Genomic DNA, 27,109 nt, shown 5'->3' with positions numbered 1-27,109 from the left:
AGTGGGAGGCAAACAAGAGAAGCACACAGGTTATAAGAAGATGACATGGCTTCGGCAAGCCAGATGTGACAGACTGGTTTGTCAAGTCGTGTGCCTTTAATGCAAGAGAAGAAACAGGCTGTTCACACCTCCAGTGAGAGTCAATTGGCAATTGGACTCTGCAGTGAGTGTTTAAGACTGAGGGCTCAATATATTATTTTGTAGAAAATTGAGGGCTTCCATATAATTAAATGATACCTCAACTCTCAAAAAATATCCTTTTCTCAGGTTTTTTTTTTTTTTTTTTTTTTTGAGGTAGGGTCTCACTCTAGCACTAGCTGACTTGGAATTCACTATGTTATCTCAGGCTGGTCTTGAACTCACAATGATCCTCCTACCTCTGCCTTTTGAGTGATAAGATTAAATTTGTATATTACCATGCCTGATGTTGAGCTGCGTTATTTTTTAAACTACTTTTTATTAAAAATTTTTTTTTCAAGGTAGGGCCTTGCTCTAGGCCAGGATGACCTGGAATTCACTTTGTAGTCCCAGGCTGACCTCAACCTCACAGTGATCCTCTGCCTCCTAAATGCCGGGATTAAAGGTATGTACCACCATTCCCAGCTTTAAAAATATTTTTATTGGGCTGGAGAGATGGTTTAGCAGCTAAGCGCTTGCCTGTGAAGCTTAAGGACCCTGGTTTGAGGCTCGATTCCATAGGACCCACGTTAGCCAGATGCACAAGGGGGCGCACATGTCTGGAGTTCGTTTGCAGTGGCTTGAGGCCTTGGTGCGCCCATTCTCTCTCTCTCTCTCTCTCTCTGCCTCTCTCTTTGTCTGTTGCTCTCAAATAAATAAATAAAAATAACAACAAAAAAATTAAAAAAAATTATTTGGGAGAGAAAGATAGAAATAAATAAGCAGAGAGTGAGAGTGAGAGCGAGAGAGAGAGAGATCAGTATGGGCACCCCTTTAAATATCTTTAAAGTATCCTAAATCTTATTGTTATCTCTAATTAAACCTATATTTCTGAACAAATTCCTCATTCAACTGAATAACATTTTTCCTTTCCTTTTCTTATTGCTACAATAGTACTTTCTCTATTGTTCATTTACAGCATTATTTATGATTTATTATAATTAAAGGATTTAACTACATTAGGATTAAATATGCTTTTGTGAGTTGTTTTGAAATATATCCACCACCATAACAATGCTATAAAAGAATATTCTTAAACATTAACAAATAACTTGCTCCAATATCACCTTCTTTGAGCTGGAAAAATGTTCCTCGTTATAGATTTTCATGTGTGAGTTTTATATCAGTTATATGAAGTTAAACAAAAGTATACTGTTTTTGATATCTTTATGAATCTAGAGCTAAAGTTATTATCAAGTGGGGAGTAAGCTCCTTCATTTTCAACACATGAAGGGAATAATTATTGACATTCTAGCTTATAAATCAGCCCACGATGAATGCTTGTGCTAAACATTACTAATCAAGTGGCTAGGTATTTTTGGTACTAAAATCCCACAATTAGATTAACTGGTTCCTGACTGGATAGCAATTGGCCTGTTTCCTCGTGCCACATACTGGTAACTCACTCACCATGAAGCTTTGCCCTCTAGCATCTTTCTCAGAGAGTCCTTTACATCTGTATTCCTCAGGCTGTAGATCAGGGGGTTCAACATGGGGATTACAAGACTATAAAACACAGAGACCACTTTGCTATAATTCCACGAATTCCCTGCTCTTGGTTGCTGCAGATACATGAAAAACAGTGTTCCATAGAAGATGATGACCACGGAGAGGTGGGAGGCACAGGTGGAAAACGCTTTGCACTTGCCCTGGGAAGACTGGATTTTTATAATGGAAAAGAGGATGCAGACGTAGGAGATGAGGATGGTGAGGAGGGATCCAGTGAAGTTCACTGCAGAAAAGACCAGGAGCTGCCTCTCTTTGTTGTGGGTGTCTGAGCACGAGAGGGCAAGGAGAGGGGGGTCAGCGCAGTAGAAGTGGTGAATCACGTTGGAGTCGCAGAAAGACAACTGGAACGTCAGCACTGTCTGTACTACTGAGTTCAGGAAGCCGTAGGTATAGACTCCTATCACCAACTCCTTGCAGAGCCGCTGTGTCATAATTGCTGTATAAATCAGGGGCTTGCAGATGGCCATGTAGCGGTCATAGGCCATGGTGGCCAAGAGGAAGCATTCGGTAGTTGCAAATGCACTGGAGAAGTACAACTGAGCAAAACAGCCTGAAAAGGAGATGGTCTTTTTCTTCACCAATAAATTTTGCAGCATCTTGGGCCCAATGCAAGAGGAGTAGCAAAAATCAATGAATGCCAGGTGACTGAGGAAATAGTACATGGGGGTGTGCAGCCGAGAGTCTGCCTTGATGAGCAGGATCATGCCGAGGTTTCCTGCTAGCGTGATGAGATAAATTACCAGGAACACTACAAAGAGGGGGCGCTGAAGCTCAGGGAGGTCTGTGAGTCCCATGAGGACAAATTCTGTCACTGTGGTATGGTTATCTCGCACCATTTTGTTCTTTCACCTGTTGTGAAAAGAAAAATAATATGGTTCAAAATGACGATGAGATTCTTAAAAACAAAAGCTCCTTACGTCTTTGTTCCATACCCAGTGTCAAAAGTTAAGCCACGCCAATCGAACTCCAGATACTTGTGCCATCTAGTGAGCATGTGCTACCTTGTGCTTGCCTCACCTTTGTGTTGTCTAGCTTATCTGGGATCTGGAGAGAGGTCAAACCTGGGTCCTTAGGCTTTGCAAGCAAGCACCTTAACTGCTAAGCCATCGCTCCAGTCTGACTCTATTCCTTCAAATGGCTCACAGGTGATCTAATGCAATTTTTTAAAGTTATTTTACCACTACATTTGTTGATTTAAAACTCTATTAAGGTCTACTAAAACATTCTTAAGTCCTTGTGTCAATTTTTGAAATTTTTACAGAATCTTGCAAACCCAGGACCAAACATTAAGTACAATAAACTTCATTTTAATGTCTAGCAGCAAAATTTCTGGCTATCCTCATAATATAATTCTCTAGACAAGCCTTAGCCTTATTTTATCAAGATCTAGAAAAAAAAATGTTTGCATTTGGGATGCTATTTCATTAACTGACATTAACTTGGAAATCTTTTTTATAGCTAAGATATATAAGCACACTTACTGCAGATTCTCCTGGTAGAGTTCGAATATTTTCTGTAAATTTTACAAATTTATACTGTTTATAATTCTTTAAAGTACACTCATTGGCATTAACTTTTGTTATTACTGTGAATAAGGTCTTAATTATTTTCAATTTGTGGTTCCTTTAAGTATTTACATCTAGGAAAAAGCAATAGCAGTTGATTTTTTTAAATTGTCTTTAAAATATTTATTTATAAGGACACAGAGAGAGGCATATATATATATACATATATATATGCCTATATATATGCATATATATAATATTATATAATGCATGTGGGCATACAAGTGACCCTTGCTGTTGCAAATTAACTCTAGATGTCCGTGTCACCCTGTGTATATGGATTTATGTGGGTACTGAGGAATCAAACCCAGGCTGGCAGCTTTGCAAGCATTAGCCACTGAATCATCTCCCTAGCCCTGCAATTGATTTTTGTAAACTAATTTTACAACTATCTTTAACACAATATCCTTCACTTTAAAATTAACTTTTAGTTGATCCTCTCAGGTATTTGAATGCACATTCACATAATATGAAAAAACTACAAAAATTTCCTTCATTCTTTATATTATTTCTTCTTCCATAGCCTATGCTTCCAGAGAAATGTTAAAATATGGATTATTATAGCAATTTTTGCATTTATCTCTTGAAGAATGATTCAGAATTATAAGGGAGAGTCTCTGGCATTGCAGTCAGCAGGAGTAGTGAACACAAGGTTACCAAACATTTGAAGAACTGCAAAGGTAGCAGCTTCCTAGGAACGATTCTGCCATTGACTTTGTTAATGTCCAAAGCAAGAATTCAAAATGCAGGCTCATATGTGTATAGATGCCAAAATATTTACGAATTAAACAGCAATATAACAACTTAATAAAATATTTTCTATCTTCTGTTCTTAGCAACTACCCTTCTCTAATGCCCTGGAAAGAATTCTTGGGATCCTCTGAGTACTAGGCTGGAATCCAATGGCAAGGGAAGCACAAACACTGTCCCTGTCCCTGCAAACTGTGAACTCTCAGCTGGATAGCCTAGGTATGAGAAACATGGTGAAGAGGCTCTTGTAGACTCTGGGGGTATGCTGGGAGTCTTTTAGACAAGGGTCCTGTTAGCTGGAAGGTGGTCTACAAGGGGGATGGGTGGGCACATCCTTTGCCTTCATATACTCCTTGTCTCATGTCTTATGTAGTGCCTAAAACTGATATTTAAATTATAAAGAGAAAGAGAGAGAGAGAGGGAGCTAGAGAGAGAGAGAGAGAGTGAGAGAGACAGATACAGAGAGGATGGGCACACGAGGGCTTCTAGCCACTATAAACGAACTCCAGACACTTGTGCCATCTGGTGGTGCATCCAGCTTTACAGGGGTTCTGGCAAATTGAACCTGGATTCTTTGGCTTTACAGGCAAGTGCCTTAGCCAAAACAATTTTTTTTTTTTTTCGAGGTAGGTTCTCACTTTAACGCAGGCCAACCTGGAACTCACTCTGTAGTCCCAGGCTGGCCTTGAGCTCACAACAGTCCTCCTACCTTTGCCTCGCCAGCTCTGAGACTAAAGGCATGTGCCACTGTACCCAGAAACAAAACAAAACGATTTTTAAAAGCAGAGATAAAGCAGGTATTTTTAAATGTTTGCATCTTAAGCTAATATTGCCTGTGAGTGATAAGAAACATGGATAGAATTGCATGTGTACTTTCGGAATTTGAGGATCTATGTCCCATTTTAAGGAATTTGGGTGATTACCTATAGGGCATAGGCAGCCTTTGAAATCAACTGAACTAGTGCCAGAAAGATTAAAGAGTTTTTACCCACCAGAAGAATGTGAGCATCTTATTTGCAGGCTTTCTTCAAGCCAAAACCAAACGATAGGGAGGTAAATTTGTGGGGATGAGGGAAGATTGGCCAGGTATTAATAATTATTGAAACTGGGCTGGAGAGATGGCTTAGCAGTTAAGTGCTTGCCTGTGAAGCCTAAGGACCCCAGTTCGAGGCTCAACTCCCAGGACCCACATTAGCCAGATGCACAAGGGGGTGCATGTGTCTGGAGTTCGTTTGCAGTGGCTGAAGGCCCTGGCGTGCCCATTTTCTCTCCCTCTCTCTATCTGCCTCTTTCTCTGTCTGTTGCTCTCAAATAAATAAATAAAAATATTAAAAAAATAATTATTGAAGCTGAGTGATGAGTACATTGGGTAGGAGACACTCAGAGATAGATGGATGGAAGAAAAGGGAGTGTATTAAGTAGAGGACTGACCGTTTTTATTATTTATGAGCAATTCAAACAACTGTGTTGACTGACCTAAGAGATATTCTTAACCTGTGGAAAAAGAGGGGCACAGAAACTACTTTGAGAATATGTGGAAAACTAAATATCTACTCCTAGGGAAGTTTGATGTGTGCAAAATTTTGCAGGTGATTTCAGAGCTTCATGAGTTTATCAGGTTCCTGCTGCAGTTTCCTAAAAGAATAAGGCATTGGGCTGTAGGGATGGCTTAGTGGTTAAGGCATTTGCCTGCAAAGCCAAAAGACCCAGGTTCGATTCCCCAGGACCCCTGTTAACCAGATGCACAAGGGGGTGCAAGCATCTGGAGTTCATTTGTAGTGGCATGGAAGCCCTGGCATGTCCATTCTCTCTCTTTCTCTCTCTCTCTCAATCTCTCTTTCTCTGTCAAATAAATAAAAAATAAAAATAAAAATAAAAAAAGAATAAGGCATTGACCTGACCAAAACACAAAAACAAAACAATAAAACTCCCAGACAATACAACCCCCCAATTCCAAAAATAAAGAACAAACAAAAAAAATCTTAATTTTTTTCAAGTGAGTCAACTGTGCGATGCAGAGATGAGCCAGCATTAAGAACACTTTATGTACAAGCATGAGGGTCTGAGGGTGTCTGAGAGACTGCTAGAGCTTGTTCAGCTTGTTCCCCAAGACCGACATAAACATCTGCTCGTGTCATGTGCATCTGTAACCCTGGTCCCACCGGGGAGCAGAAAGCCTAGAATCACTGGGGCTGAAAGGGAAGAAAACAGCAAGCTCCTAGATCAGTAAGAGACTCTGGCTCAGATGAGTAGAAGAGCGGAGGTGCTGTAACAGCAGCCTCTGTGCCAGCTGCAGAAGGCCAGCGTACACACACACACCATCGCATGCAAGCAAAAGAGAAAAGTCAACTGACCTTTCCCACTTCACCTCTGGCCGAAAGGAAACATCCCTGCTGTCCACAGTCCAGAACCAAAACCCTATTCTCGGCTGCTTTGTGGGTTTGTTATGGTAGTCTTAGCCGTAAATACAACTTACCAAGCACCTAATGGGCAGTGAGTTAGGATTCCCAGTGTGCTGGAAGCATCCAGAGTATATCCTGCCCCACAACCAATTCTCTTCATGTCTGTTTGCTTCCAAGTCTTGGTTTCTGTAGTCTATGTTCTCAAACCTGTGAGTATTTATAAAGTTAAAGTGCAATGAGTCTGTTATCTCTTGTTATTCCAGATCTTCCTGGTCTCCAAGGAATGGCTTCTGTTAGATATTTTCCATTTGTCTTAAATCCACATGGGAATTAGAATCCCTGAGTCATTCCAGTAGCTAATGATGACTCAGGGTGTGAAGCTTTGGGGCTTGTTCTCAGGATAACTCCTAAATCCTGACACTTCAATGTGATGCTAAGATACAGCTCTCTTCCTCTTGCCAGGACACCTGCTGTGGGTGGCCTTGAGGTTGCAGCAGGGGGCGAAGGTCCAGAGAATGCTTTATGGAGGACCAGGTAAGATTATACAAATGTTATATGGCTAAGAGGCACACTTTTGTTTACAAAGAAAAGGTGATCACAACTATCATGTTATCATAAAAGATAATGCCAGAGAAAAGTAAACATTAGTCCTATTATTATATATTTCCCACTGAGTCAAACTAAGGAATGATAATGAGGGAATAAAGTCATACTACAAAACAGGTCATATACCCAATGTTCTTTATTTTTAAATACTTTTATTTGAAAAGGAGGGAGGGAAAGAGAAGGAAGGCGAGAGAAAGAAATAGAAAGAGAAAGACCAGGGTCTCTTGCTAATGCAAACAAACTCCACATGCATGAACTACTTTGTGTTTCTGGCTTCACATGTGTACTTGGGGATCAAACCTGGGCCAATAAGCTTTCTAAGTAAATGCTTTTAACCACTGAGTCATCTCTCAGGTCACATGCTCAATGCTTTAATGGCCCCTTAGACCTCCTTTCTTGTCTCTCCTCTTTCCACATTCCTCTCTGAATTGACAGTGAGCAAGTTAATGTCCCTGTTGTAGGCAAGGTCATTTTCTCAATGTGTCATAGTCACATGGGCAAAAGGATCAGAATTGAGCTTTCTTTTTCTTTTTTTGTTTATTTTTATTTATTTATTTGACAGCGACAGAGAGAGAAAGAGACAGAGAAAGAGAGAGAGAGAGAGAGAGAGAGAGAGAGAGAGAGAGAGAGAGAATGGGCGCGCCAGGGCCTCCAGCCACTGCAAATGTACTCCAGATGCATGCACCCTCTTGCGCATCTGACTAACATGGGTCCTGGGGAATTGAGCCTCAAACCAGGGCTCTTAGGCTTCACAGGCAAGTGTTTAACCGCTAAGCCATCTCTCCAGCCCCAGAACTGGGTTTTCTAGAACACTAATTAAAGTGACTTAGCACAGCTCTAAAATGCAAAGAATATGGTCCTTGGCTTTGACACTCAAAGCAAGGCAGAACCTTCTCAAATTAGAAAGCACATCATCTATCCTTTAATATTTCCACAGTTCATAAATTCAGATCAAAATGGGGAGGAACTGGAAGCACATTTGAGTGAGACCTGCAGGTGTGGTTCTACTGGGCTTTTCTCATGGACTTAGTCATATTAAAAAACTTGTAGCAGGTAGAACCCTGGCTATCCATTCTGGTTAGAGTGGAGAATTTCTAGGGTACATATATGGGAGAGTAAACACTGATTTACTAGCTGGAGAAGACCAATTTTGCAAATGCTGTATGTGGGCCAATCCAGGCTACTATAGCAAGCAACAGGGCTTGTGTGTCTGGAGTCTCTGGGAGTATACACCTGTCTTGGCTAGTGAGTAACAGGATGGTGTAGGAGACAAGCAGCAAGGAGTCAGTGGACTTCTTCCATGTGTATCCCATTTCCACATTATCATTTCACTATCTATTCCCAGATCAGATGACATTTAATGTATTTTTTAAAAAAATTGAGTTGTAATGGAATTCTCGTTCTAAAACGGGCCAATAATAGGGTATATCTGGTGGAAAATCCAGCCAGGTCTTCTAAAGGCTGGGTTTGTAGGAACCAGGCTTTGTTTTGCCACAACTAAGAACCGATATAGATTTGGTGATACTTGCTTAGGACTGCGAAGTAAGCTCTGAATTAATATGGGTAGAGGGCTGGAGAGATGGCTTAGCGGTTAAGCGCTTGCCTGTGAAGCCTAAGGACCCCGGTTTGAGGCTCGGTTCCCCAGGTCCCACGTTAGCCAGATGCACAAGGGGGCGCACGCATCTGGAGTTCATTTGCAGAGGCTGGAAGCCCTGGCGCGCCCATTCTCTCTCTCTCCCTCTATCTGTCTTTCTCTCTGTGTCTGTTGCTCTCAAATAAATAAAAATAAAAAATTTAAAAAAATTAAAAAAAAATATGGGTAGAGGTTTGAATCAGATGCTCCCTCATAAGCTCATGTGTTTTGAATACTTGGTCCCCAGCTGTTGGTAGTTTGGGAGGTGGAGCCGTGCTGGAAGAGGTGCGTTATTGGGAGCGGCCTTACAGGGGTTGTAGCCAGCTCCCCTTCGCTAGAGTTTGGCTCACGCTCCTGCTGCTGTTGTCCACCTGCTGCGGCAGAGGTGATGTCCAGCCTCTCCTTTACCTCCTTTGTTCTGTCATCATGAAGCTTCCCCCTGAGACCGTAAATGAAAATAAATCCTTTCCTCTTCCTTGTGAGCTACTTTTGGTTGGATGTTTTTTTCCTAACAATGAGAAGGTAATTACAACACCATTTGTCCTGAAGTAGCTAAGGTGCTCTTGCACTTGCTTTGAGGTATAAGCATTTTTGTTTTGTTTCATTTTGATTTGAGGCAGGGTCTCACTTCATCTCAGGCTGATCTGGAACTCACTCTGTAACCTGTGCTGACCTTGAATTCATGATGATCTTTCTACTTTATCCTCAAGGCATGAGTTGCTATGCCCATTTCTTTTTTTTGAGGTGCTCAGGACTTAAACCAGGGTCTTGCACAGGCTAGGAAAACATTCTACCACTGAGTTACATCTTTAGCCCTTGGTTTAAGTATTTTATACGAAATAAGATAGAAATTATGATATCTTTTTGGTTAGGAGTTATTTCTACAAAGAGTATTTCTTAAATATGAGTTTAGGGCTGGAGAGATGGCTTAGCGGTTAAGCGCTTGCCTGTGAAGCCTAAGGACCCCGGTTTGAGGCTCGGTTCCCCAGGTCCCATGTTAGCCAGATGCACAAGGGGGCGCACGCGTCTGGAGTTCGTTTGCAGAGGCTGGAAGCCCTGGCGCGCCCATTCTCTTTCTCTCTCTCCCTCTATCTGTCTTTCTCTCTGTGTCTGTCACTCTCAAATAAATAAATTTAAAAAAAAATTTTTTTAATGTGAGTTTAAAATGCTTTTCAAAAGTCTCCTTCAGAGTGTTTTAGTTTCATTATTTACAAATCAGAATCTATTTGCTTGAAACATGTGTCTATTCTTTCTATAATATTCCTTATTTCTCATATTTGCTCATATTATAGCTGAACTAACAAATCAGTCTTAATCTTGGCATAGACTTCTGAATGAAACTTGAAAAGTCTGTGCTTCATTGATTCAGATGATATTTACTGCCCCCCCATAAAGACAGCAGAAATTTGAGAAATTTTATTTAATAATGACATGTTTGCTTAATTTAAGAGTCATGTATTTTTCAGGCCCTTACAGGGGAAAAGCATATTTCTCAAAGTTATGATTGATGTTTGTATGTATAAACACACATTATAGTTGGTCCTACCATTGTTTTCATTCTGGATCCATGCCTGAAACCAACTATGAACTGAATTGTTTTTGGTGGTACTAAATATTGAGTCCAAGGCCTGGTGTATGCTAGAAAAGCACTCTCCTACTGGGCTAAATCTCCAGACCCAAAATATTTGGAAAAAAAAATGCATTTGTAATGAATAAGTATAGACTTTTTTTCTTACCAGTTCTTATACAATATAGAACAACAGCAATTTATATAACATTTGCATTTTATTAGGTATTGTGAGTGATCTAGACATGAGCTGAAGTATACAGAAAGATGTACATCCTATATCACTTTATATCAGGAACTTGAGCATTTGTGAATTTTTGTATCCATGGAGGACCAGCGGATCAATCCCCCATGGATATCAAGGGGTGACTGTATAATGAGGTTAAGCATTAATGACATCCCTCGTTGCTCTCTCCAACCCCATTATCTAGGGATATGGGCTGACTTGCAGATGCATAAATGTTACTTCTGGGGAGGAAGGGAGGGATGGAGATGCTGCCTCACTTAGCAGTCCTCTGAATCTCATCTTCAGTTGTAAGCATGGAGATGCAAATCCATGGCCTGGTCCTCAAACTCAACTCATCCCTAAGACCGAAATAAGCAAATGCTGGTCTGGCCCCCAGACAGCTGCCAGGCCACTGACTGTGGGCCACCAATGCGCAGTCCAAGTCTAGACTCAGATCAAAGAATAGCAATTGTTTTCGTAAACTTGAAAATTTATTTGATTATTATTATAGTAAGTTAGTCCCTATTTTAACTTGCTAGTAGAACCGAACAGCAATGATTAGAAAATTAGCAGTGATAGGTAGTAGCCATCCCCAAAGGCCCTGGTCTATCCCTTTATAAACCATTACCCAAAGTAAAACCTTCCTTCTTAAGTTGGTTTTGGTAGGTATTTTGTTACAGTGGTGAGATAAGTAACTAATACAGGTACCGTATTATGATTTCCCCATCAACCTTGATATGGTGCTGTTAAGCCTAGGAAGGGCTTTTGTATCATTAAAATATGATCCTGTTTTAGATATGAAATCTCCCACCCACATTCCTGGGCTACAGGCTACTCAAGCACTTCTCAAAATAGTTATGCCTTTTCACCCATTCATCTCTCAATGCCATGAAAGAGATTTCTGAACTCTCTTCAGGATGCATATGTGGGCTACATATATGGAATATATATGATAAGCCTAGAAAAACTTGATCTTGTTCCTTTCTGAAAAATAACAGCTTAGGAACTGGGCGTGGTGGTGCACGCCTTAATTCCCAGACTTGGGAGGCAGAGGTAGGAGGACTGCTGTGAGTTCAAAGCCACCCAGAGACTACAGAGTGAATTCCAGGTCAGCCTGGGCTAGAGTGAGACCCTACCTCGAAAAACCAAAACAAACAAACAAACAAACAAAAAACCCCAGCTTAAGTTTTATGGATCATTTATGTTCTTTTTCTATCTTCTGAACATTTTTATTTTGTATATTGTTTTCTTGGCACCATGGGTTATATACCCTTGTATAGCTTGCTGAGATTCCTTGAAAGAATTGTTTTCAGTTCACAGATCCCCATTTTTTTGAATCAGCTTCATAAAGATTACATGCCCTCGATTTACATGTTTCTCATAGCCTTGTCTTGATAAATGCACACTTAATGGAGCACTCAGCTCTTCTACACATTTATGGGCTGATTTTGGTGGATTAAAACCTTCTGGATTAAAGGGGAATGGCCGGGTGGACTGTGGCTGTTATGTATGGATCTGGGAGTTGCCCAATTCTACAGTTTCCATGCAACTTGTTGCTTCTTCAGTTAAAATCAACACTGGGTCCTCAGTGGCCATGTCTGTAGGCATTTCCATTAATGGTGAAGGCTTCTGTGGACTTTTTGATCTCTCTTTTAGCTATGAAAGCCATGACTGAGAGTAATCACACCTCAATACCATGTCTGGTTTGTGGTTCTTCATGTGGTGGTCTGATAGGTGGGTAACTGTGGAGCAGTCAAAAGATTGGGTTAACCCCACCTACATGCAATGAAGGGCTGCTGAGATGTGGGTTGGACTGACTGTGGCACACACAGAGAAGAGGCTGTCTGAAATGCAGGTACACACACCAGATGCAGTTTGTGGTCCCAGTGAACATAAAGCTGACAGGGCATGGCAGCTCTAGTTCCTGAGCCTTACAATGTTAGCTGGAGTCTGTACAACGATGGCCTCTTTCCCCTGAAGGCCCAGTAGCAACTACTGCTGGTGACCTCACTGGTTAAAGCTACAGGTGTCCTCTAGAGAACAGAGTGTTAAGGTCAGTGCAGAGAACATAGCAGGGTCTTTGGTGAACGCTGTGGGAAAGCTCTTGGCTGACTTGAGAGATGGTAGAGACCTCAGTAATAATAGCAGGTAAAATCTTTCTCCAAACCTGGAACCATGATGACACCCACTGTGTGTGCAGATGGCCATCTCCCTTTTTCATTGCCATCTCCATGTAAATCTACTTGGACATTCTCCATAGTCATCCATTCTATGGGACCTTCTCTCCTTCTTTCCACCTTCCCTTCTCTCCTCTCTTCCTTCCTCCTTCTCCCTGTCTCCTTCCCTCTAATCTATACTGTGTTGCTATGTGTTCTTAACTGGACTTTTCATTCCCTTCAAGGTCTTTTCATCTGTAGACAGCTGCTGCCTTATTTATGTTTTGGTGGGAAATCAAAAGCTACAATCTTCTACTCAGCCATCTTGCTCTTGATTCTAGAACTCATTGGAGTGGCCATAAAGTGTTGTTTTTCTTCCAATATGGTATTGTGATCATTCAGTAATATAGCACAGTATTAAAATACTGTACCATAGCAGTTTGTTTTCATCTGAAAAACAAACCAAGTAGTTAAAATTTGGTTTGTTCAAATTTATTTAGAGTGTGAATGATCCCCTCAGGTACTGCCTTACTCCCTACTTAATGTCACTTACCTTATGGTTCTGAAAGCGTTCCTATTCCCATGGGTCTCCTGCTCCACATTACAGGTCAAGAGGCAGATCTATTTCACAACATTTTCACCAGGGAAGCAGACAGGAATAAAGCGGCAAAGAAGATGAACATATTGAAGGATAGCTGTGACTTCTTGCTTATGAAGTAACTCAGAATTACTCCATGAGAGGATAAAACGGTGGAGTTTCATAAAAATAAAATAGTTCAACCATTTATGATTTAAGAATAGAACACTGATCAAAAAAAAAAAAAAAGCTTCTTACTGAAGAAGAAATCCACTTTCACAAAGTCACAGTACAGCCATTCAAATGTTAGTGTGTTCTTTCTCCCCATCAACAACTGCTTCCCTTTCAAAGGTAGAAAAGCAGGTTTCAAATTAAAAAAAAAAAAAAAAAAAAGTAACACAAACATGTAATTGCGATAAGTTACAAAAACTCCCAAATATTTAGGCTGACGTAGGGCATTTCACATCATGCTACAATTTTGCTTGTGTATTTTATAGGATGTGAAGATGCAAAGACAGTAACTTTATTCCCCATACTTGGTAGATCCATGCTGGTTTCTGAAAGCTTCTTATATGGCTGGGAATAACTGTTTAAAAAAGTAGGGAGAGGAGGAGGAAGAAAAACAAAACAACAACAACAAAAATAAGGAGCACAAAGCTGTCCTTAGTCATTGTAGACCTTCAGCTTGGGTAAGTCTGCCACAAGGTTCTCGTGAGATCCACCTCCTCACCACCAAGCCCCTGGGTCCTGCAGAGCCTGTGTGAGGCGAAAGGACAGTCCCTCCTTGTCACCTGCATAGCCTAGAGTTTTGGCTAGACCTTTCAGACATGTCGAGATAGTGAAGACCCAGGCGAGAAGCACAGATTATGGCGCAGAAGCAGATTAATAAGGTGATACTTAGCTGCTATGACCCCACTGTAATGATTTAAAGCTCTAGAGAGGCAGCAATAGTTAAGCAAAAATGCTCCAGTTAGAATGACAGCTCTGAGCAATTATTTTTAAAGAAAGTGGGAGAAAAAAATTGAGCAAGACCTTCAATCCTCAGTGGGAAGTATCATACATAAGTACATTTATAGGTTAACATGTGCTGATGACTGTGGAAAGAACCTTTGCAAGCAGACTGTAACATCTATAATAAATTATAACTTTATTCCCCATAGTTGGTAGATCCATGCAACGTTGTTTCCATATATGCACTGCAGACTGAATGGAAAAAGCGTGCAACTGACCTGTAACTCACAGTACAAGCATCCACAATGAGCTTTTGATCAGAGAAACCTACAAGGTTTCCTAAAAGAATGACAGACTTCTGTCAGAGTACTTGATGACCCACCAAAGGTCAGTGGTAAGACCCTATTGCTGAAGACTCCATATGCAGCTGACAAGTATAATGGAATGGCATGGCTGGAGGCCAGGAGAGAGTCAGTCCTCAGACAGTCAGCATGTCTAGTGCCAGAAGGTGCTACATGGGCAACTGGGAGAAATGACCAATATCTGTCCAAGCAACTCATGGTCTAACCTACTTAGGAGCAAATAACCTGTTGTGATGCCCACACAAGTGCAATAGTGGCACACTGCCATGGTGGGGAACCAACTGCTCTTGATTTGGCTAACTGATCCCCTCAGTGGTACAGGACCCATAGCTGGAGCTGGGAAACAAGTCAGAACCATATCGAAACATAAGCCCACTCTCCAATATCAAGCTACCATCAATCATGGGCTACAAGAGGGCCTACACCTATTAAACTCTCTATTAAAAAAGTAAGGGTTATCTCATTTGTCCTGGTGCTAACTCACTCTTCGTTGGAGACTCTGCTTCTCTTTTTCAGATAGATGTAGATCCTAAGGAGAAAGCCACCCCATCATACCTCAAAAAGGCCCCAGGTGAAAGTAAGGAAAATTGGCGAAACAAGCAAGGGTGATGTTTTCCTGATGAACCGGATACCAGCACAAGGGGGAAGGAGACCAACACAGAGAAAAATCAACTCCTACCAATTCAGAGAGCCAGAGCCTCAGAGGCCCCCAACACCTCATCACTGAAGCAGACCAAAAATGAACCCAACATGGCTCAGGGAAATTTTGCGGAAGAGGGGGCGGAAAGAATGTCAGAGCCACATGTTGGGTCATGATATACAGAGACATTTATCGTACCAATAACTGTGGGCTAACTTCACATGCTCGACCCATATACATCAACAAGGAGGGCCCTTTGGGGAGGGAGCCTAATAATGGTACCAAACTGCCTGTATTTGCTGAATAGAAAACTAATTACAAAATTAAAATAAAATTTAAAAAAATTGGCCAAAAAAAAGAAAGAAAAAGCATGCAAACAGATGCAGAAGAGATCTGGAGGAAGATGCAGCAGTGTCAGTGAGGGTCTGAATGTGGGCATGATTTCTCCATGGGAAAATCCACCTGCTTTTGTACATGGACATTTATAAGAATGGCTGCTGATTGACCTCACACTTAATTATTCATCACCTCTAAGACTACTGCTTCAGCCAGGTTCCCATTGCTTGTAGAAATCACCCAACCAAGAATAGCTTGTGGGAAAAAGAAGCTTATTTTGGTTTACAGGCTTGAGGGGGAAGCTACATGATGGCAGGGAAAATGATGGCATGAGCAGAGGGTGGACATCACCCCCTGGCCAACATCAGGTGGACAATAGCAACAGGAGAGTGTGATAAACACTGGCAAGGGGACTCTGGCTATAACATCCATAAGCCCGCCCCCAACAATGCACTGCCTCCAGGAGGTGTTAATTCCCAAATCTCTATCAGCTGGGAACCTAGCATTCAGAAAACCTAAGTTTATGGGGGGCCACCTGAATCAAATCACTGCAACTACCAAGAAAACATATTCAATTTCAGCTAGAGTCTGTGGCCATCTTTATGGAAGCCTTCCCATTTCCAGGGTCAGCTAAGTTCCAGCTCTACCCAAATGATTCTTACTTACTTAGATATTTATTTATTACATGCATGTATTTAGTATGCTCGAATATGGGTATTCCTGTGTGTGGACAAGTGTGTGTATGTGTGTGTGTGTGTGTGTGTGTGTGTGTGTGCGCGTGTGCACATTTGTGCAGCAGCCAGTCAACAATCTCAGGTGTCTTTCTGAGGCATTCCTTGAGCTCACCAAATAAGCTAAGGTCACTGGCCTGTGAGCTCCAAGGATCATTGTGTCTCCACTTCTCCAGAGCTGGTTTTGCAGGTGGATATCACCGCGCCTCACATTTTAACATGGGTTTTGGGGATTGAATGCAGGTCCTCATGCTGCAAGGAAAGTAATTTACCTACTTACCTATTTCCTCAGTCCTCCACTGGCTCTTTTTCTTGTTATAGGATGCCTGTTATCTTGAAGTAGCCAGAAAAAGTTATGGTTACATTCCAAGTTGAAGCTTGGACTTAATGTTTTTGGAGAAGGCAGGCAAAAGAATATTGTCTCTGTTCCTTTGAAATTACAGTTTTGTAACTTGCAAAGAATGGTAGTTTCAGTATTTAAAATTTTTCACTTAAATATACAAAAATAAAATAAACTTCAAAACCTTGCTGAAGTTCTGTACAACTTACAGATTTGTATGGTATTTTAGAGCCAAGGATAGCTTTAGTTAAATAACTCTGAGCATTTTTTCCCCATTCATACATGCAACTTTTAGAGATGCCATAAAGAAATGAAAAGCCAGACTTATTAATGATTAGTTTTCTTTTAACTTTTTTTGTTTATTTTTATTTATTTATTTGAGAGTGACAGACAAAGAGAGAAAGAGGCAGAGAGAGAGGGGGGGGGGAGAATGACAGAGAATGGGTGTACCAGGGCCTCCAGCCACTGCAAATGAACTTCAGATGCATGTGCCACCTTGTGCATCTGGCTTATGTGTGTCCTGGGGAATCAAGCCTTGGACTGGGGTCCTTAGACTTCACAGGCAAGTGCTTAACCATCTTTCCAGCCCCTCTTTTTCTTTTTCTTTTTTTTTTTTTGGTTTTTTAAGGTTGCATCTCACTCTAACCTAGGCTGACCTGGAATTCACTATGTAGTCTCAGGGTGGCCTTGAATTCACAGTGATCCTCCTACCTCTGCCTCCTAGGTGCTGGGATTAAAGGTATGTAGTACCATACCGGGCCTGATTAATTTTCTTTGTAGCTCTGCTTATTTATTTTGAGATGCATTATTATGTGAATGGAAAAGACTTGGATACATTTCAAAATAAGCCTTAAAATAATTAGATAAAAAAGCTAAAAATGGTTACATGGGGGGAAGTACATATTTTCATACTTAGCAGGGGATGTTGGGAAAATAAAATGATGGAATGTGTGAAATGGATGAATTGAGAACATTAAAGAGATTGTAATTCAGTGTTGAACAAAGCATTGGGGCTGGAGGTGACACGTGATCTGTGTTTAACACTGGTCTCAGCTGATGATCTAAAGACCAGGGCAACACTCTGCTTTCTTTCTTTGGATTTTCCTTTAAAAAAAATCTTATTTTAGGGCTGGGGAGATGGCTTAGCAGTTAAGCGTTGCCTGTGAAGTCTAAGGACCCCAGTTCAAGGCTCAATTCCCCAGGACCCACGTTAGCCAGATGCACAAGGGGGCGCATGCATCTGGAGTTCGTTTGCAGTGGCTGGAGGCCATGGTATGGCCATTCTCTCATTCTCTCTGCCTTTCTCTCTGTGTCTGTCTCTCTCAAATAGATAAATACAAAAAAATGTGTTGGAGATGAGGAGATGAGCCCTGAACAGACCTTTGCCCTGAGATAACCTCTGTCCTGAGCAACTTCTGCCCTGAGCAACTTCTGACCTTTCCTCATCCCCCCACCCTGCCATACCTAATTGATTCCATCCCCCCACCCCACCACACCTAACTAATTAACACCCTGCCTGGCAATTGCAGAGATGTGAGAACTGTACTATGAATTCTTGGAATAACCGCAAAGTGTCCTAGGCCAAAGGCCAAGAAGATTCTGTAACTTTCCACCACCTGCCTCCTCCAGCCCCCCCTCACCCAAGACCCTAACCCTAACCCTAACCCTTAAAAAGGCCGCTGTGGCTCAATAAAATGGGACTCTTGACAAGTGTACATTTGCTTGAGTCTCTTCCTCTCTCTCGCCCATCTTATTTCAGGTTAGGGCCCTCCTCGCCCCCATGAATAACTAGGTCCCGCGGGATGGGACAAAAATGAAAAAAATCTTATTTTATTCATTTATTTTTGTGAGGGATAAAGAGGCAGATATATGCAGAGAGATACTGCAAACAAACTCCAGATGCATGTGCCCCCTTGTGCATCTGGCTTTCACGGGTCTTGGGAAGTCAGACCTGAGCCCTTTGTCTTTGTAGGCAAGCACCGTAAGTCCTAAGCAATCTTTCCAGCCCTGGATCCTCCCTTTTTGGCCATGGCTCTTCAAATTCTGCACCTTTTATTCTGGAATCCATAAACTTTCACAGAGTATATTCGCCATCTCTTAGTCATAACTCAGTCTGGTTTTCAGAGAAAAACACATTGTCTTCTCAGCTCTGTTGAAGAGATGCTGTTCACTCCCCTGTGTTCCTGGCACCAGCAACCAATGTTGACATCCTCCTGGCTCTTCACCATAGTTCTCAATCATTTATTGGGCTGTGTGTGTGTGTCTGTGTGTAATATGTACATATATAGGTGTGTGCAGTGTATGTGTATATGGGGCACCCTAGGCTTGCACATCAAGAGGAGAACATCAGATATCCCCTCCCCCCCCTGCATCACTCGTTAGCATGTGTTCGTGACAGAAATCTCTCACTGATTCTAGGGCTTGTTTTCATAAGCCTCGTGAGTCTCCAGTCTCTGCCTCCCACAAGACTATGATCATAGATGTATGGGGCCATGTGCAGCTGTTTACATGGGTGCTGGGGAATCAAACTCAGGCAGTCTCAAGTATCCTGAGGCCCTCATGCTTACACAGGAAGATTTCTGAACCACCGGGCAATCTCTCCAGGCCTCTATTGGCCAGCTTTATGACAAAACATGTCTTTTATTGATGCCAGTACTAGCTACAAATATAAACTAAAAGACCATTGATGTCAGAGTCTCTTATTGACCAACTATTTTTTTTTCTCACTTATTAAAGCCTGTGCTAAAGGCTTTGGCTCTTTTACTCAAATCAATCTACTGGTCCTGTCACAGAATTAGTAGCATTGTTCCTCACGTGAAGAGCCATTTGTCTATGTGACCTAAAAATGCTTAGCTTTCCTCACAGCACCTGCTTTTCTCACAACACATTTGAGACCCTCACTGAAGTATTTTTTCTACTTGGATTGTAGTTACATACAGTACTTCTCTAGGTTTCAAAAATGGGATACTATGTATCATTATCTGGGTTCTAACTCACTTTAATAACATTAGAATTATTATATTTTCTGGTGCTAGGGATTGAATCTAGGACCTCACTGTATTAGGCAGGGCTCTACCTCCAGCATGAATTACTTGTTATATGAAGTCTGGAAGAAGTCAGTTATGAAGCACCTAATCTAATCTTTTGTTGGAGAAGGGAGTTTTTGACAGATTTTTCTACATACTTTTTAGAATGTGGTATGTTAAAAAATCTCTTTTCTCTTCCTCCTCTCTATCTGTCTCTCCCTTTGTTTTTCTCACTTGCTATGTAGTATAGGCTGGCCTCAAACTCACAGTCTTCTGGCCTTTTCCTCCCCAGTAGTGTGAATACAGATATGCACTATCATGCCAAGCTCGTCTTTTTTCTTCAGGTCCCTTGTGACAGTTTGCTTATTCTAGAAATTTCTTCATTCTTTTTTTGTTTTTGGTTTTTCGAGGCAGGGTCTCACTCTGGTCCAGGCTGACCTGGAATTAACTCTGTCATCTCAGGGTGGCCTTGAACTCATGGCAATCCTCCTACCTCTGCCTCCTGAGTGCTGGGATTAAAGGCGTGCACCACCACCCATGCCCGGCTCGAAATTTATTCATTCTAACCTTGTTTTCATCATTTGCTGGAATTGAGTTGAATGAAATTTCTCTCAGTTGTGATCATTACCTTTTTAAACTCTAAATTTGGGAAGCTTTTCATTCTCTTTTTACTACAGTTATCTTTCTATTCTACTTATCATTTTTCTCTTCTGCCTGCCTCTCCCTCCTCTTTTCACTATCATTCTTTCCTTTTAGCATAATATTTTACTTACACAGAGTCAATCATATAAAATTATAGTATTTAAAAACATGTTTTGATATGTTTAGTATGTACATATATGTATATTTACATGTGTATATATGTACATATAAATGTGTAATGACATTTTAGTATTTTAAAAATTCTATGTGGTTTTGTAGTAGGAAGACTAAAACTAGAAAATATTAGGGAACTAGAGAACAATCTAATACTTGCTTTGTATGCTATTTCATGATTTTAATTGTAAGTACTCTGTTTTTCCCAACACTGTATAAATAAATCTTTTAATTTTTCTGGGTTCGTTTATCTACTATTTGAGGGAACAACCTGATTACATTGCCTAGGTCTTTCCTTAGGGCTGTCTGCATGTCTTTGTTCCTTAGACTGTAAATGATGGGGTTGAGTAGAGGGGTCAGGACTGTGTATGTTACTGCCATTAGTGTATCTTCCCCAAAGGAGTCACTGTTCTTAGTTCTCAAATAGACAAAGCAAGCAAATCCATAATGTATGAACACCACCGTGAAGTGAGAAGAGCATGTGGAGAAGGTCTTATACCTCCCCTCTGCAGAGGGCATCTTCACAACTGTGGCCACAATGAAGACATAAGAAATCATAATTAAACTAAAGCTGCCCACCAACACAAAGGCAGTGAATGTAAGGAGAGCCATCTGCTGCAAGATGGTGTAGTTACAGGCAAGGGAGACCACAGGTGCAATGTCACAGAAGAAGTGCTGAATGATATTGGAGTTACAGAAAGACAAGTTAAATACTATGATGACAATGCACAGAGAAATAAGGAAGCCGAGCACACACGAAGCCCCCATGAGCTGAAAGCAGACCTTTTGGGTCATCAGGATGGGATAATGTAGTGGGTTGCGGATGGCGGTGTAACGGTCATAGGACATGGCAGACAAGATGAAGCAGTTGTTGGCTCCCAAGCCGAAGAAGAAGAGCATCTGCGTGGCACACTCGGGGAGAGAAATGGTCTTGCTCGCTGACAGCAGGTCCACCAGCATGCGGGGGATGATGACCATGGTGGTGCAGGTCTCAGAGAGAGACAGGCCAAAGAGGAAAAAGTACATGGGCTTGTGGAGGCTGCGGTTGAGCCTGATGGTCACCATTATGGATGCATTTGCTAGAAGGATGGTTATGTGGGAAAGGAAAATCACGACAAAGAGCAGATGCTGCAGCTCTGGGAAGCTGGAGAATCCCCACAGAAGGAAAGTGCTCACTGCTGTGCGATTGCCCATCCTCCCCCTGCCAGCAGCTGCACCCACAGGACAGTACTGGTGAGGTCAAGACTCAGATGACTGCGGACAGCTTCTGCACTGATGCCACCTGGACCTTCATCAGGAGCCCCTGGGCTGGTGTAAGAGAGCTGAATGAAAGTGTTCGTCAAAAAGGAGCTAGATGCATGTGGTTAAAGTCAAGGTCAGGAGCCTAAGTGATGAGGAGAATTTGTTTAAACTCCATAGAAGTATCATCTTAGATTCTATTTACGAAACTAGTCTTTATGTCTTTCTTCCAATCAGGATGTACATGAGAGAGGAAGTATACTTAATTGCTGTATTCTTACACACTGGATTTTTTTTTTCCTGAGGTAGGGTTTCACTCTAGCTCAGGCTGACCTGGAATTCACTATGTAGTCTCAGGGTAGCCTTGAATTCATGGCAATCCTCCTACTTCTGCCTCCCGAGTGCTGGGATTAAAGGCATGTGCCCACGCCCAGCCTCACTGGATTTTTTGATGTCATATTTTTTAAATGCACTTTATGTTCAGTGATACCCTGGCATGCTCAAGACTGCATAAATAAAAACCCATTCATTAAATTATGTAAAATTAACATAACATTTACATATTTTGGAGAAACAATGGAAATTTCTAAAAGACAATTTTCTCTTTATAATTGTATTTCTATCTGAGATCCCTAGCATTCCTTAGTTCCAAGGGTGATAATTATGCAACTAACGAGATGAAATAAAGGAATTTAACAAGTAATTTCAGCTGGATTTAAATCTATGCTAATGCTTGTGATATGGTGTGTCTGTAGTTCTCAATAATTTTGAACTTCTTTTACAATTACATAAGACAATGTGATAAGGTAACTGATTTTGAAGACACTCCAGAATGTCAAATTTTGGTTGTAATTATTTGTTCAACTTTTGAGTTTTCTAAACATTATTTATTATTTATTTGGTTATTTACTTGAGAGAGAGAGAAAGAGAGAGAATGGGCACACCAGGGCCTCCAGCCACTGGAAATTAACTCCAGACGCATATGCCATCTTGTGCATTTGGCTTATGTGGGTCCTGGGGAATTGAACTGAGGTCCTTTGGCTTTGCAGGCAAATGCCTTAACCGCTAAGCCATTTCTGCAGCCCCAACTTTTGACTTTTTAACTGAACTTATAGGACATTTTTTTCAGTTAGTATACTTAAATATTTTCTTTTCATTACATACCTGAAAGACTCATCTCAAATTCCTCAGGTCACATCATATTTATGACTCATGTGTTCATTAAATTTCCAGGCCATGCAGAAGTTGACAACCAAAAAATAATTGGTCAATGCTCCATAGAATTTTGATTTTAACTTCAGTCACTGTTAAGGGTAAATGGGAAGAAAAGCCATAAGAAATCAGGTGTAGAAAATGAAGAAATGGGAGAACAGATAGGGAAAGAGGTGCTAGCTGGAAATTATTCTGTAGTATTCATAGAGATTAAAAGAAAAAAAAAAGATGATAACAGATGATTCTATTATTTCAAGTATCTATTTGATATTTATATTGTAGTTTGGGTACAGAATATAATAGGTGTCAGGCTTGGTAACCATAACCTACTTAATACTAATAATGTGCTACAAAATAGGCTGAGGTCAGACCATGCTGTCTCATAAAACATTCACAAGGATATGTGGTAGGAACAATCACTGATTTTGCAAAAGAAGGAAGTTTTGTTAGAATTATTGATTGATTCTCAGAAATTATGAATTCATTCAACATGTATTGACTAAATACTCATGATGAACCAGACATGGGGAAAGAGCATGGAGCAAACATGTAGAATCTCTGTGATGTGCTAGATCATGGATATTGTTTTTACACAGCCGAGAAATCACTCTGTGAGGTCGTAAGGTACTTCAATGATGAGTAGAGTGACAGTTTGCAAAGACTGTGTGAAGATAAGGAAGAGAACATCACAGACACAGGTCCCAGCTGATTCAAAGGCTTTAGAGTGGGCACAAATCTCAAGCAGTCTTCACTGAAATGGATATGGCTTATCATTGAGCGCCCCTGCCATAGACGCCTTCCTCTGGACTTTTCCCTGCACTTACTGCTAACAGAAAATATTTTCAATTTTTGTTCCTTCGCTTAGTACTTACCTTTTATAATTATAATTTAATCTTTATGGAAAAAAGACAAAATTTCTCTGGATCATCCCCAATGCCAAAATGTCTTCCAAGTATTAAAAACAAAGTTTTCAGAGTGTAACTGACCATATTGCTCCTCCTATATGTCCTGTTTGAGTTATTGATAGTCATCAGAGAGCTATCTATGGCTAGTTTTTACTCCTTTCTCAATTTTATAGCCAGTAAATCTTTTCTTAAATTTAGATTTGCAGAGACATTTATCATACCAATAACTGGGGGCTAACTCCACAATGCACAACCCATTTTCATTAACAAGGAGGGTCTAATGGGAGGGGGTAGATCACAGATGAGCCTAAATAATGGTACCAAACTGCTTGTATTTACTGAAAAGAAAACTAATAAATTAAAAAAAAATTTAGATGTTTATATTCTTTACATTTATTTTAAATTTGTTATTGCCTTGGATATTTCTAGAGGAGAATATGGCATCCCGTTAGTTTATTAGTCACAGCATGCTTAATTTTCATTTCATTACTCACTATCTGACCGCATGCTTAGATTCTTACATATAGGATATATCAGTTGATAGTGTCAAAATAGTGCAGAAGTGTCCACTGTTTATAGGAGGAAATACAAATGTCCCAGAATGAGGTTCAATACTCTTTACAAATGAATAGAAAATTTCCTTAGTGCAGCTTATTTTACTTACACTGAACCCAATCCAGATAGTACCCTTGGTTTTTCAGAAACACCCTGGTCCTTTACGCTTCTATGCTTTGCATAGAGTGTTCTCTCTGCCTAACCTTCCTCTCCTTCATTAGTGTTTTATACATTTTCTAATTCATTTGGTGCTATTCCTTTGATGGCTCATTCTGTACTGCTGTCCATGTCTTCCAGACTTTGCTATCCTAGCCATAAACATCTCCATTCTATTTTAGCACTTCTTTAGATTTTTTTTTTTTTAATTTATTTAGTTGAGAGCGACAGACACAGAGAGAAAGACAGATAGAGGGAGAGAGAGAATGGGCGCGCCAGGGCTTCCAGCCTCTGCAAGCGAACTCCAGACGTGTGCGCCCCCTTGTGCATCTGGCTAACGTGGGACCTGGGGAACCGAGCCTCGAACTGGGGTCCTTAGGCTTCACAGGCAAGCGCTTAACCGCTAAGCCATCTCTCCAGCCCACTTCTTTAGATTTTTTGTAACAGCCTGTAGTCTCTGGTCTCCCGCTCCGATACTTTACTAACTAGGAGTTTTTCTGTAGCAAATTGATCACCATGCTACTGATTTTCATTATAGAAGTCTCTTGGATACCCTTTGCTTATATATTAGATCTGTCTGTGGATTACTTAGCCTTCCATAGCTGTGACCAAAATACTACAGGGAGCAAATTGAGTGGAGTAATTGTTTATTTTGGGTCATGGTTTTAGATTCCATTCTGAGGGCCTGAGACAGGGTTGAACACCAGAATGTTTGGAGCAGGTGGAAGAGGTTCTTTTTCACCTTGTGGTAGATAGGAAGAAGAGAAATGATGCCTGTGCTCACTTAGCTTCCATGTTTTGTCCTCTTTTATTCCATCCAGGTCCCAAGTCTATGAGATGGTACCACTCACCATCATGATAGGTCTTTCCCTCTTGATTAGTGCTCTTAGAAATGCACTCACAGACATAGAAAGGTGCTTTAGCAATCTTCTAGTTCTCATTCAATAAAACTAGCAATTGAGATAAACCACAGTTAATGCTTCTAATTTTTATTCAATGGTTCAGTTATATACTCATATATCTTCATAGCTATCCTAACAGATAAGTACTGTAAAAATGATCTTAGCCAGGCATGGTGGCACATGCCTTTCATCCCAGCACTTGAGAGGCAGAGATAGGAGGATCTGCATGAGTTCAAGGCCACCCTGAGTGCTGGAGCCTGCCAGCTGAAAGGGTTCGAGCCTGATGGAGTGAGGATTAAGGAAAGACTGAAAGCTAGGACTCCAGTCCAGGGCTGAATCAAGGCCTCAAGCCAGGACTGAAGACGCAGTTTATTTCATAACATTCCTTTTTATATCTTTTTACAAACAATTTTTCCATGAACAAAGATTTTATGAGTTTTTCAAGTTCCTATCAAAAAACCTTCCTGTTACAGAGTTTTTGCATTTCAATCACTTCTCAGTACAAAAGACCAGCCAAATGGCTGAATATACATAATCTTGCTTACATGTAGGCTGCTATAGTTTTGCTAATGTCTTGCTGCCAGAAGCCCAGAGCTATGGATACAAGTCCAGCCAAAATGGCTCCCGACACCTGAGACTACATAGTTAATTCCAGGTAAGCTTGGGCCAGAGTGAGATCCTACCTCAAACAAACAAACAAACAAACAAACAAAAAAAAAAACAACACAACCCCCCCCCCCCCCCCAGAAAATAAAATGCTCTTCTCCTAGTGAGCAAACCATGGCTCAGAGAGGTACTTGATTTGCCAAGGTGATATAGGCAGTATGTACACCTGAATGCTATATTTGCAGCAAGGCATTGAGAGACTAGAGAACAACTGCCCATCTAGTTGATTATACAGTTTTCCAAAGTGCAACTGCTCTATCATGAGTCCAAGGTTTGCATGCTCTTACTGCTGCCAGGTTCCCCATAGTGAGAAAACTTCTACTGTTTCCCACATATAACAAACACAAACACATTCTACTTTGCACATGTGGTCAGTCTTACTTAAAACATCCTTTCTTCCTGCTAAAAATCTTACTGTCTTGAAAAGACTACCCAAATATCACTTGCCCTCCAGAAGGCCCACTAAATTTAATTTTGTGGTGTTAATAATTTCTTTGTCTGGATTATCAAGCCATTTTGTTTTTTAAAATTATTTTGTTTATTTTTATTTATTTATGTGAGAGTGACAGACAGAGAGAAAAGAAGGAGAGAGAGAGAGAGAGAGAGAGAGAGAGAGAGAGAGGAAGAAAGAGAGAGAGTAAATGGGTGCGCCAGGGCCTCCAGCCACTGCAAACGAACTCCAGATGTGTGCACCCCCTTGTGCATCTGGCTAACATGGGTCCTGGGGAATCAAGCCTCGAACCGGGGTCCTTAGGCTTCACAGGCAAGCACTTAACTGTTAAGCCATCTCTCCAGCCTGCCAATTTGTTTTGATGAGATTTAATTTAATTTTATTTTTGCTGTGAATGATACTTTACTTAGTCTTGATGAGATTTATTTATTGTTTTTACAAGCTTGATCTCCATTGCAGGCATGGAAGAAACAAATCATCAAATGTTATATCTTCCATTTGACTTCCTAAGCCTAACAATGTAGGATTTTACCTATGATTAGTTCAGTGGCTATAGGAAAAAGCTAGTCTACAGAAATAATTTCATGATTGTTATTCAAGTATACTTACTAATTCCTCCCCAGCACAGTCTTTGATAGATTTAGTATATCCTT

The 27,109-nt window shown here is 40.8% G+C and overlaps 2 protein-coding genes across 2 annotated transcripts; both read right to left on the bottom strand.

Annotated features, from left to right (window-relative positions):
• Positions 1-1,583: 1,583 nt before the first annotated feature.
• LOC101597060 (olfactory receptor 1030-like) lies at positions 1,584-2,522 on the bottom strand. The gene has a single exon (XM_004650692.3). The coding sequence runs from the start codon at positions 2,520-2,522 to the stop codon at positions 1,584-1,586; it is 939 nt and encodes a 312-aa protein (XP_004650749.2).
• Positions 2,523-20,598: 18,076 nt separating this feature from the next.
• Positions 20,599-21,564, bottom strand: LOC123459500 (olfactory receptor 10T2-like). The gene has a single exon (XM_045146139.1). The coding sequence runs from the start codon at positions 21,562-21,564 to the stop codon at positions 20,599-20,601; it is 966 nt and encodes a 321-aa protein (XP_045002074.1).
• Positions 21,565-27,109: the final 5,545 nt, after the last annotated feature.

The sequence above is a fragment of the Jaculus jaculus genome, chromosome 3 (assembly GCF_020740685.1).
Source record: "Jaculus jaculus isolate mJacJac1 chromosome 3, mJacJac1.mat.Y.cur, whole genome shotgun sequence".
Lineage (NCBI taxonomy): Eukaryota > Metazoa > Chordata > Mammalia > Rodentia > Dipodidae > Jaculus > Jaculus jaculus.
The sequence above is the reverse complement of the archived record's forward strand: the minus strand, read 5'-3'. Positions and strand labels throughout refer to the sequence as shown.

Bases quoted from the DNA above. Each gene is read 5' to 3' on its own strand.
- LOC123459500 (XM_045146139.1), bottom strand. From the start codon at position 21,564: ATGGGCAATCGCACAGCAGTGAGCACTTTCCTTCTGTGGGGATTCTCC.
- LOC101597060 (XM_004650692.3), bottom strand. From the start codon at position 2,522: ATGGTGCGAGATAACCATACCACAGTGACAGAATTTGTCCTCATGGGA.